The 13,107-nt window shown below is 44.0% G+C and overlaps 1 protein-coding gene across 1 annotated transcript in view; it reads left to right on the top strand.

Moving 5' to 3' along the window:
- Nucleotides 1–13,107, top strand: part of LOC140476820 (SCO-spondin-like) — a 354,974-nt gene that overhangs the window by 106,314 nt on the left and 235,553 nt on the right. Inside the window, exons 26-29 of the mRNA XM_072569613.1 lie at nt 591–761; nt 11,002–11,172; nt 11,919–11,998; nt 12,570–12,739. Coding sequence (XP_072425714.1) covers nt 591–761; nt 11,002–11,172; nt 11,919–11,998; nt 12,570–12,739 — 592 coding nt within the window. The remainder of the gene's footprint in view (nt 1–590; nt 762–11,001; nt 11,173–11,918; nt 11,999–12,569; nt 12,740–13,107) is intronic.

The following is a 13,107-nucleotide window of genomic DNA, read 5'->3' as shown; positions in this document are numbered from 1 at the left end:
CAGACATACACACACACGCCCACACAGGTATACACACACACACGCCCACACAGACATACGCACACGCCCACACAGACATACGCACACGCCCACACAGACATACACACACGCCCACACAGACATACACACACACGCCCACACAGACATACACACACACACGCCCACACAGACATACGCACACGCCAACACAGACATACACACACGCCCACACAGACATACACACACACACGCCCACACAGACATACACACACACACGCCCACACAGACATCCACACACGCCCACACAGACATACACACACACACGCCCACACAGACATACACACACACACGCCCACAGACATACACACACACACGCCCACACAGACATACACATACATGCACACATGCACATGCATGCACACACACACACGTGCACACGCACACATACAAATATACACACACGCACACACACAGCCCCTCTGTCTGACCCCGTGACACCCTCCCTCTGATCCTGTGACCCCCCACCATCTAACCTTGTGACCTCCCCCACTCTCTGACCCTGTGACCTCTATACATTGCCACAGAGCATGACCAATATTGTTGCTTCGCAGTGAATGGTGATTGGTCGGACTGGACTCCATGGAGTGATTGTTCCATTTCATGTGGAGGGGGTATCCAACGTCGATTCCGGTTCTGTACGAACCCCCGTGCTGCTGGGAATGGTCTGCCCTGTGTTGGTCCAGAGGAGGAGATTAACCCCTGTAATGTGCAGCAGTGTTCAAGTGAGTGAGTGAATCGAGGGACAGAGGGAGGGTGGGAGGGAGGGAGCTCGGGAGGGCTTGTATATCTGTAAGACAGTGGGACAGTGCCCCCACTGAACCCCGTTTTATTACAGTCAGTTAGTTCATTAACACTTTTTAAACATTCACTCAGGGGATGAGGCCAAAGCTGGCTAGTTCAGCATTTATTACCTAGAGGGCAGTTAAGAGTCACTCATATTGCCGTGGGTCTGGAGTTACAAGTAGATCACCGCCAGGCAAGGATGGTAGATTTCTATCCCGAAAGGGCATTTGTCAAACTGATGTTTTTTTTCCAAAGTTTAACAACAGTTATGTGGCTGCCATTGGACTTATGTTTGAGGTACTTCACCCTTCCAGCCCTTTGACCCTGATATGACTTTCAGTACAATCGTGCTTAATAAACTCATCATTGCGTTTTACCCAGCTTTTCACCGTAACCCTGTATGACGCTGAGAATCAGAACTCTATCAATGTCTACCTGAAACTAAAGTCTGAGTTTTCACAGCTCTCTCTGGTAGAGAATTCCAAAGCTTCACAATCCTCTAACTCAAATCATTTCTCCTCATCTCAGTCCTAAAGGTCATCTCCCTTATTATTAAATTGTTCCCCCAGTGCTGGATTCCATGTGCCCCTTGTGGAAACATCTTATCCACATCTCCCCATCTATTTCTTTAAGTACTTGTAGGTTTCAAAAATATCACCTCTCATCTTTCGAGTTAATGCAGATTGTTTCCCCAGTCTTCCTCCATAGGATAGTCCCACCATCCCAGGGGCAAGTTTGGGGAGCCATTACTGCTCTCCCTCTGTGACAATATACAATGGCTTAGTATAGAAAAGGCCCTTCATCTGTACTGCTAAAAACACACGACTATCCACTAGTCCCACTTTCCAACACTAGGCCTGTCATACAATCATAGAGTTGTACAGCACGGGAACAGAACCTTCGGTCCAACCCGTCCATGCCAACCAGATATCCCATCCCAATCTAGTCCCACCTGCCAGCATCCGGCCCATATCCCTCCAAACCCTTCCTATTCATATACCCATCCAAATGCCTCTTAAATGTTGCAATTGTACCAGTCTCCCCCACTTCCTCTGGCAGCTCACTCCATACACGACCACCCTCTGTGTGAAAAGTTGCCCCTTAGGTCTCTTTTATATCTTTCCCCTCTCACAATAAACCTATGCCCTCTAGTTCTGGACTCCCCGACCCCAAGGAAAAGAGTTTGTCTGTTTACCCTATTCATGCCCCTCATGATTTTATAATCCTCTATAAGGTCACCCCTCAGCCTCCGACGTTCCAGGGAAAACAGTCCCAGCCTGTTCAGCATCTCCCTAAAGCTCAAACCCTCCAACCCTGACTTTTCAAGTTTGTGAGGCTTACTGTCTCCCCTCCCAACCAGTACATCCCAGATCCCCATCACCCTCTGGGTAAAAAAGCTTTTCCTCAATCCTCTCTAAACCTCCTGCCTTTTATCTTAAAATTATATCCCCTTGTTATTGACCCTTCAAGTAAGGGAACAGCTGCTTCCTATCCAGCCGGTTCATGCACCTCATAATCTTACACACCTCCATCAGGTCCCCCTCAACCCTCTGTGCTGTAACCTGAGCTTATCTAGCCTCTCTCCATCACTGAATCTATCCATCCCAGACAACAACCTGCTGAATCCCCTCTGCACCCGCTCTGGTGCAGTCGCCTCCCTCTGACAGTGTAGGGACCAGAACTGCAGACTGTACTCCAGCTGTGGCCTAATCTAAGTTCTGTAGAGTTCCAACATCACTTCCCTGCTCTTATCATCTGTGCCACTGTTGATATCTTCCTTGAGATGAGGAGACCAAACCTGCACACAGTATTGTGGGTGCGGTCCAACCAAGCTCCTATACAACTGAAACAAAACGCCACTGTCCCTGTACTTGATTCTTCTTACAATAAAGGCTCATAGTCCATTAGTCTTCCTAATAACTTGCTGCACCCATGGGCTAGCCCACAGTGATTGATTAACAAGGACACCTAAGTCCGTCTCCAGCTGCACTTTCTAGCCTTTTACTATTTAAGAAATACTCTGCCTATCTGTTTCTCCACCAAAGTGGATAACCTTACAGTTTTTCCTGGAGGGAGTTGGATATAGCACTTGGGGCTAAAGAGATTAAAGGATCATAGGGAAAATCAGAAACGGCAAATTGAGTTCAATGATCAGCCATGATCACATTGAATGGCAAAACAGGCTCAAAGGCTGAATGGCCTCCTCCTCTTCCCCTTCTTCAGAACTGGTCTCAGAACATTAACTCTGTTTCTCTGTCCACTGATGCTGCCAGACCTACTGAGTTTCTCCTGCAATTTCTGTGTTAGCTTCAGATTTCCAGCATTTGAAGTATTCCCCAGAATATTAGCCTGGGGCTTTGGAGGAATAGTTCAATGACATAATAAAGGAAAGAATTGATTTAAAAAATAAATTGACAAGAAATAGAAAAAAAATAAACAGCAAGAGTTTTGATGAGCAAATAAAAAGACAGTTGCCAAAGTTAGTGTGGGATTCTTGAAGAATGCATCAATGGAATAGGTAATGGAAAATAGGGAAATGGTAGATAATTTAAACTGATATTTTGCATCAGTTTTCACAGTGGATGACTATAAGCCCCTGAAGATATTGGTAAAACAAAGTACTAATGAGAGGAAAGTTATTGTAGCTGTCTCTAGTACAAGGGACAAATATTTGATTAAAAAACTAGCTCCAGGTGTCACAAAGCTGGTTTCTTTTTTGTGAAGAAAGGAGAGATAATTACAGCAGTAGCTCAGCATTTAAACATGCTGGAGAAACCATCCGAATCTATACAGATAGCAAGAATTCAATTGCAAATGAAGCAGTTTGAGTAGAGGTGAGAGATAAGGAAAGGGCAGCAGAAAGGAAACAGTTTGAATTATAATTAAAAGAGGAAAAAAAGGAAAAGAGGGAGCAGAGAAAGAAAAGGAGAGAGCTTTTGAACTTCAAAAATTGACACTTAAAAAGGAAACATCATTTACTGCATCCACTGCACCCGATGTGGCCTCCTCTATATTGGGGAGACAGGCCGCCTACTTGCGGAACGTTTCAGAGAACACCTCTGGGACACCCGGACCAACCAACCCAACCACCCCGTGGCTCAACACTTTAATTCCCCCTCCCACTCCGCCAAGGACATGCAGGTCCTTGGCCTCCTCCATCGCCATGACCATTGCCTGGAGGAAGAGCGCCTCATCTTCCACCTAGGAACCCTCCAACCACAAGGGATGAACTCAGATTTCTCCAGTTTCCTCATTTCCCCTCCCCCCACCTTGTCTCAGTCCCAACCCTCGGACTCAGTACCGCCTTCTTGACCTGCAATCTTCTTCCCGACCTCTCCACCCCCACCCCCACTCCGGCCTATCACCCTCACCTTAACCTCCTTCCACCTATCGTATTCCCAACGCCCCTCCCCCAAGTCCCTCCTCCCTACCTTTTATCTTAGCCTGCTTGGCACACTTTCCTCATTCCTGAAGAAGGGCTTATGCCCGAAACGTCGATTCTCCTGCTCCTTGGATGCTGCCTGACCTGCTGCGCTTTTCCAGCAACACATTTTCAGCTCTGATCCCCAGTATCTGCAGTCCTCACTTTCTTCTACTTAAAAAGGAAAGTCAGCTTAAAAGGCTGGAGATAAAGGCTGAGGGTAGGGTTAATGAGGAAGGAAGTAAGGATGAGCAAACCCCTAGTAGTCAGAAGCCTAGTGAGAAACTGTTTAAGAATGTTCAAGCATTGCTGAAATTTGGTGAGAAGGCTGTGGAAGCCCTTTTCATCTCATTTGAAAAGGTGGCTAAACAAATGCAGTGGCCAGAGGCAATGTGGGTTTTGTTGATCCAAATGAAACTTCTAGGTAGGACAAATGAGGTATTCACATCATTGTCATAGGGGGTTTCTAGAGAGTATAAGTGAAAAAAGCCATTTTAAGTGCATATGAGCTTGTGCCAGAAGCCTATAGACAATGTTTCAGGAATATAAGGACAGGCCCATGTCAAACCTACATTGAATTTAAAAGGACCAAGCAGAGTAATTTCAATACATGGATAAGAACATTAAAAATTGAGCAAACCTATGATGCCCTTAGAGAGGTAATTATTTTGGAGGAATTCAAAAATTCACTGCCTGAAGTAGTGCGAACTCATGTGGAAGAGCAGAGAGTTAAAACAGCAAGGTTAGCAGCTGAAGGGGCTGATGATTATGAGCTGGTTCATAAAACACTGGTTTGGCTTCCAGAATCAATTTCAGTCCATGAGGAATAGAAACTGGAGCAAAGAAAAATCCTCACATGGAAAGGGAAAGGTAGATCACAGTGAAGATCATAAGCTAATTTAGCACAGGGTAAAATAAGAAACCTTTGATGGGAACAAAGAAATTAAAAAGCTCCAGTGTTTGCACTGTAATAAAGTGGGCGACATGAAATCACAGTGTTGGTGGGCTAGGAGAAAGCCAGATGTAGGAAAACCAGACAGGCTGGAGTGAAGAGAAGATCAGAGGTTGATTAAGGAGGAAGTGCCAGATCTGCTTAAAAAATATATATGCAAGGGCAAAGTTTATTCACATAGATCAGGAGCATTTGGTGAGAAGGTAACAATATTAAGAGACACAGGATCTTCTCAGTCTATTATGCTGAGGGATGAGGAGATATGTACTCCTGAGGGACTATTGCCAGGGAAGGTACTGGTAACAGGAATTCATGGTGAGACAAAAAGTGCTCAGTTATGTAAAGTGAGGCTAGAGAGTCCAGAGAAGAGTGGAGAATTTGTAGTGGGAGTATTGGACAAACTCTCAGCTCCAGGAATACACTTTGTCCTTGCAAATGATATCGCTGATTCACCGGGAGGCGTATTGCCTACTCTAATTGAAAAGTCAGTGGAGATGCAGACAGCTGAAGAAATGAAGAATGTTTATCCAGGATTTTTCCCAGATTGTGTGATCACAAGATCACAGAGGCATAAGCTGAAGCAGGAGAGACTAAAAGGCACAGATAAGGAAACTGACCTAGCTTTATCCAAGATGTTTTTGATCAGATAAGTAGGACAGTACAGGAGTAAATAGATAAGCATGCAAGTATCTTAAGCTCTGCTAAACCTATTGAATTATAGCAGAAGGATGAGAAGTTAAAACAGTTACATCAAAACAGATTTCCAGAGAAGGAAAATGAATGCATCCCTGCATGTTATTACTTAACAAATGATGTCTTAATGAAGAAATGGAGACCATCACACATTCAAGCAGATGAGAAATGGACAGAGATTCATCAAATTGTTTTGCCAGTAGGGTGTAGAAAGGAAGTGCTGCGAGTGGTGCATGAGCTACCATTTGAAGGTCATTTAGGGGTGAGGAAAACTCAGACTAAGATACAGAGACATTTTTACTGGCATGGACTACACAAATTTGAATTTTGCCAGACGTGTCACACATGTCAGCTAATTGGAAAACCCCAGGCAGTAATAAAACCTGCCCCTTTAACACCTATTCCAGCATTTGAGGAACCTTTCACAAGAGTCTTGATTGATTACGTAGGTCCTGACCTCAAACAAAAAGTGGCAATATGTATTTACTAACAATAATGGATGTGTCAACTAAGTTTCCAGAGGCAATCCCATTACGCAACATCACAGTTTAAAAGAGTTGTAGAAGAATTACTTAATTGTTTTACTAGATACAGACTGCCAATAGATCCAGTCAGATCAAGGATCAAACTTCACATCCAAACTATTCAGGGAGATTATGGATAATTTGGGAATAAAGCAATTCAAATCTACTGCGTACCATCCGGAATCATAGGGGGTGCTAGAGAGATGGCATCAAACACTAACGACCACGTTGAGGGTTTAAGGTCAAGACTATCCAGATCCCAATACAAGTTTCATTTGTACTTATTGCGATCAGAGATGCACCGAATGAATCAACCAAATTCAGTCTATTTGAATTAATTTTTGAGCATGAAGTAAGAGGACCGTTAAATTGTTAACGGAGAAATTAACAAGTCAGCATTCAGAGACCACCCATTTGGACTATGTGTCACATTTTAGAGAATGATTAAATTGAGCTGGAGAATTAGCTGGACAGCATTTGAAAGTATCATAGCGTACAATTAAACAGAAAGCGGATAAGAAATCACAAATTCACAATTTTGCAATTAGGGATAAGGTATTGGTGTTACTTCCAGTAATAGATGAGCCTTTAAAAGCAAGGTTTAGTGAACCATATCAAATCAAGAGGAAATTGAGTGAGGTGAACTACTTGATAAGGACTCCAGACAGGAAGAAATCTGACAGAGTGTGTCATGTGAATATGCTCAAAAGGTATTTTGATCGGGAAGGAAAGCAAGAGGAGAAGGTAATAATGATTACAGCACAGAAGGAAGAACCAAGTTCAGAGGATTCTGAATTGGACATTCCTCAAATCAAATTGGACAATGAGGAAGTTGTCAAAAATTGGGATAAATTATTGAGTTACCTTCCACAAGAAAATCGAAATGACCTGAAAGAGTTATTACTATCACATGGGGAAACGTGAAAATAAACTGGGAAGTTCTAACCTAATTGTGCATGATGTAGATATAGGAGATGCTGTTCCAATTAAGCAACATCCTTCTAGGCATAACCTCTAAAGTTGGCACAGGTTCAGAAGGAGATAAAGCACATGCTCCAAAATGGCACAATTGAAGTGAGCTATGGTGACTGGAGCTCACCCATGGTCATGGTGCCAAAGCCAGATGGTACCCAACGGTTATGTGTGGGCTATCGCAAAGTCAATACCATTACAAAGACTGATGCATATCCAATTCCACGGTTGGAGGACTGTCAAAAAAGTGGGACATGCAACTTAAATTTCTAAGTTGGACTTTCTCAGAGGCTACAGGCAAGTACCTCTGTCAGAGACAGCAAAGGCAATTTCGGCTTTGGTAATGCCAAATGGGCTATTATCAGTTCAAAGTCATGCCATTTGGTATGAAAAACGCTCCAGCCACATTTCAGAGACTGACTAATAAGGTCATTGCTGGGTTACCCAACAGTGTGGTGTACATTGATGACCTGGTGATTTGTAGTCACTCATGGGAGGAACATTTACAGCATTTATCGGACTTGTTCAATCAACTTCAGAAGGCAGGCTTGGTGGAAAATCTGGCTAAAAGTGAATTTGCCAAAGCCCAAGTTACCTTCCAGGGCCATGTTATTGGACATGGACAAATGACCCCACGAGATGCAAAATGAAAGTAATTGGGGAATTTCCCATACCGTCAATGAATAAAGCAGTAATACGGGTCCTTACGGGTCCTGGGATTTTTTTACCGAACGTTTATGCCAGAATTTAGTGGTGTAGCTGCTCCACTCACCAAATTGTTAAAAAAGGGCAAGAAGTTTCAATGGACAGAGGACTGTCAAAAGGCATTTGACAGCCTAAAAACTGTTAACCACTGCCCCCAGTATTAGCCCCACCGGATTACACAAAACCTTTCAAGGGGCTATCGATGCCAGTGATGTGGGGGTCGGTGCGGTGCTCCTAAAGGAGGATGATGTGGGAATAGAAAGACCCATCGGGTATTGTTCCAGGAAGTTGAACATTCATCAACAGAAATATTCAACAGTGGAGAAAGAGACTTTAAGCTTGGTGTTGGCATTACGACATTTCAGTGCCTATATTACCAGCAATGCACCTGAGACAATTGTATACACTGATCATAACCCATTGACATATGTGGAAAAATATTAAGGACAAAAATGCCAGCCTGTTTAGATGGGGCTTGTTGTTGCAGCCGTTCCATTTGACAATTGTGCAGGTGGCAGGACGAGAAAATGTGATGACCGATGCATTGTCGAAACTTGAATGAGATATGGAGGTGTTCGGTGGTGGGTGTGCCATGGCCTGAATTCGCATGTGGTTGTGCATGTTTGCATGTGTATAGGTAGTATAGTGTATATGTGTATTTAGACTACTAACCGGACTTAAGAAAGGTTTTAAAAATGAAGCCATCTTTTGGTCCTGATTATTCACCTTTTTAAAGGAGGAGGTGTTCAAAGTTGGTTTCTTTTTTCTAAAAGTTGTTCCTTTTCTCAAGGATACAATATCATTTTTTTTTCAGAGGGGCAATAAACCACTCTCAGTTCCGATTAGTCTGGGTTGGTACAGAGATTAAAGGGGATTCAGAGACCTTTTTATTTATATGTAACAGATGAGACTTCAAGCCAAAATGGTCATGTTTTAGAAGTGACCTCTGTAATGAAAGGGGAGGGGTCAGCTCTCTAGCCGAGCAGTTTAGTTCAGTCAAGAACCAGTTGGGAGTTCAACAGTGAGCTGTGTCGAAATAAACCCTCTCTCTCTCTCTCTCTCTCTCTCTCTTTCTGTCTCTGCCCTTCTAACTTTAACCTATAAGCATCTGTTCTATGCATTTATACTGGTTTCTAAGGGGGTGTGCTTATTGGGACTGTTGTGTATATTTGGAACATCATTTAGTCTAGTTTGGATAAACTAAGTTCTGTGGGGGTTCTTTATTCTGTTCTTTTCACTGTACATTTACTGAAACAGATTGCAAATTTATGGTTTGGGCTGCCTGTTTAGAATGTTTTGAGTGGTCTGGCCTAATCTATAACACAGTGGAATGGAAAACCACAAATGTAATACCCTGAATCAGGAATCTATAGGTCAGTTAGTCTAACATTAATCATTGGGAAGTTGTCAGGGTCCATTATTAAGAAGAAACAGCAAGCCATTTAGAAGAGCTTAATTTAATCAAAGGGACTCAACGTGGTTTTGTGAAAGGGGAAATCCTGTTTGACAAATTTGCTGGAGTCCTGAGGATTTAACAAGCAGAGATGATTAAGGGGAACCAGTTAATGTTGGGTATTTGGAATTTCAAAAGACATTTGATGAGGTGCCACACAAAAAGTTATTCACTAGGTAGAAGCTCATGTTTATGTGGCAATGTGTTAGCATGGATTGAGGATTGGTTGACATGCAGAAGATAGAGCCAGGATTAATGTGACTTTATCAGAGTGGAATGACATAACTAATATCATTTGTTGTGGAGTGTTGCAAAGATTAGCCCTAGAGCCTCAATTATAGACCATTGATATTAGTGACTGAGGGGAGGGGGCAGAGGTTAATGTGTCCCAATTTACTGATAATCGAAAAATAGGTGGGAAGACTAATTGTGATGAGAACATAAGGAATCTGTGAAGGGGATATTGGTAGTTTGAATGAGTTGGCAAAAACTTGACAGATGGTGTTTAATGTCGAAAAGTATGAGGTCACGCACATTGGTAAGAAGAATTAAAAGGCAAACTATTAGTTAAATGAAGACAGGGCGGCCCGGAAGCTCAGTGGTTAACATTGTTGCCTTACAGCACCAGGGACCGGGGTTCGATTCCAGACTTGGGCAACTGTCTGTGTGGAGTTTGCGCATTCTCCTGATGTCTGCGTGAGTTTCCTCCGGGTGTTCTGGTTTCCTCCCACAATCCAAAGGTGTGCAGGTGTTAGGTGAATTGTCCATGCTAAATTGTCCATAGTATTCAGGGATGTGTGGGTTAGGTACATGTAGAGTCAGGGGTAAATGTAGAGTAATAGGATTGGGGAATTGGGTCTGGGTGGATTACTCTTTGAAGGGCTGGTGTGGACTTGTTGGGCCAAATGGCCTGTTTTCACACAATAGGGGTTCTATGATTCTGAGACTTCCAAAAAAGGGCAGCACAGAGGGATCTGGATGTTCTTGTGAGGGAAGCATAAAAGGTTAGCATGCAGGTGCAGCAAGTATTTAAAAAGGATAACATTTATGGCTATGGGTGAAGTTCTAGAGAGTGGCACTAGCGTAAATTTAGAATAGGTTTTGTTGATGCAGACACAATGGGCTGAAGAACTGCTTCTGTATTGTGTGACTAAAATAGAATATTGGTCTTTATTACTGGGGGGAGGGGGAGGGGGGGTGTTTGAGTTAAAAAAAACACCACTAGTCACAGATCTCCAGTCACGGTTTGGAGGGATATTGGCTGGGTGCTGGCAGGTGGGATGAGATTAGGTTTGGATGTCTGGTCGGCGTGGACAGGTTGGACTGAGGGGACTGTTTCCATGCTGTACATCTCTGTGACTCTATAACTCTTTGAAATCCAATCCCCGCCCCCTCTCCACATAATGTTGCTTGTTGTCCTGAAGTGACTGTGTTCCTGAACTCTGTGGTTTTTCTTTAGGAGCTGGTGCCTGGGGAGAGTGGTCCTTGTGGAGTGATTGTTCACGAAGCTGTGGGGACGGTGTGAGATCTCGAAGCCGGCTTTGTGACAGACCCCCTCCCCAGGGAGATGGGGATTTCTGTGAGGGTCCAAGCTCTGGAACTGAGCCATGCCACAGGGAGCATTGTCCAGGTAAAGGTCACTGTCCAGGTAAAGGTCGTGTGAAATCAGCAGGTCCTCTCACAGGCTGTTTACTTCCCTGTGTTTCACTTAGATTAGATTACTTACAGTGTGGAAATAGGCTCTTCGGCCCAACAAGTCCACACCGCCCCGCCGAAGCGTAACCCACCCATACTCCTACATCTACCCCTTACCTAACACTACGGGCAATTTAGCATGGCCAATTCACCTGACCTGCACATCTTTGGACTGTGGGAGGAAACCGGAGCACCCGGAGGAAACCCACGCAGACACGGGGAGAACGTGCAAACTCCACCCAGTCGCCTGAGGCAGGAATTGAACCCGGGTCTCTGGCGCTGTGAGGCAGCAGTGCTAACCACTGTGCCACCATGCCGCCCACTAAGAGATCACCACTTGGAGATAGGCAGGAGCTTAGAGTCGGACCGCAGATTTACAACAAGTGAATCCTGAGATCCAGAATGGATCCACATTAGGAGGATCAGGCTGGTGTCTGTAGAGAGCACTGACTGAGGCTTTTCCTGTCAGTAATCTCAGAGATTACCGGAAGGTCACTGTGACACAGTGATGGTTGTCGATAGGGTGAGGAGACTCTGGAACACCCACTAGGTGGAGTGGATTACAGGTAGTGGGATCTTCTCTATCTGGGGGAGGTGCCAGGAGATTGTTGAGTACATTAATGGGATGATAGGTTCCTGGTCTCACAAGTTTACCCTGAAATTTACTCCATTCTGTTCCAGTGGTGAACTGTTCTTCAATTGTGGGCTCTGTCTACCACCAATGTGGACCGTCCTGTCCCCGGAGCTGTGACGACCTCACGGTGAGTAAAACCCAAATCATTGTTTACCCCAAAAGTTCACTTCAACAGAGGAACCACCTGAGTTATCATTGACTGTCCAATCAGAGCAAGGACCCTGACTGTCCAATCAGAGCAAGGACCCTGACTGTCTAATCAGAGTGACCATACACTGACTGGAAACTGGCCAGGGTCCGAGTTGGGATGTAGTGGTGTAATATCACTGGAAGAGTAAACTATACCCCAGGTTAATAGTCTGAGGATATGATTCGAATCCCATTGAGGCTGCTGTAAAATTAAAATCCATTAAAATCCTGGAGTGAAAATCTCTTCTAAGGTCATCATTTAATTACTGTCGATTGTTGTAAAATCCATCTGGTTCACTAATGTCTTTTCAGGAAAGAAATTGCCATCCTTACCCGGTCTGGCCTACATGTGACACCAGACCTACAGCAATGTGGTTAACTCTGAACGACCCCCTCTATAACTCCTGCACCTATGAGGAATGCCCAGTAAAAGCCATTCCTGACCTGTGGCCATGCCTCACCGTGTCTCTGCGTGTTTTACTCTTTCTGACCATTTGCTTGTTTTTCAGCGATGTGTATGGAGCTGTGAGCCAGGCTGTTACTGTACAAATGGGAAGGTTTTAAATGAGAATGGATCATCATGTGTTGAACGAAAGGATTGTACATGTTTGGATCTGAGAACGGGGACAAGATTGTTACCGGGAACAGTTATACCTCAGGTTAACAGCTGCAACTCCTGGTGAGTTATTGTTAAATATCAGCAAATACACTCAGTGCCTGGTCGAGGCTGCTCAAGTCAGCATTTAACAGAATATCACCCAATGATATAGTGTATTCATCAACCTCAAGACATTCCAAAACACTTTTTACTGAATGAAATTTAATATGGCAGCCAGGTTACACAGCAATATCCCTGAAGTAACCATGGAATAATGGCCAGATAATCTATTTCAGTAAATTTATTGAGGAAAGCTTTTCTACTAACACTGACCCATGACTTTACTAGTTAAACCCTAAATTGCCTGCTTGGAGCTAATAACCTTCTCAAGCTGTCTTGTCATCTCAGTAGAATTCTACTCTCACACTCCATTCCAACTTCACGCTTGT

The sequence above is a fragment of the Chiloscyllium punctatum genome, chromosome 5, assembly GCF_047496795.1.
Source record: "Chiloscyllium punctatum isolate Juve2018m chromosome 5, sChiPun1.3, whole genome shotgun sequence".
NCBI classification, from domain to species: domain Eukaryota; kingdom Metazoa; phylum Chordata; class Chondrichthyes; order Orectolobiformes; family Hemiscylliidae; genus Chiloscyllium; species Chiloscyllium punctatum.
Note: the sequence above shows the minus strand (reverse complement) of the source record. Positions and strands in the feature narration are given on the sequence as shown.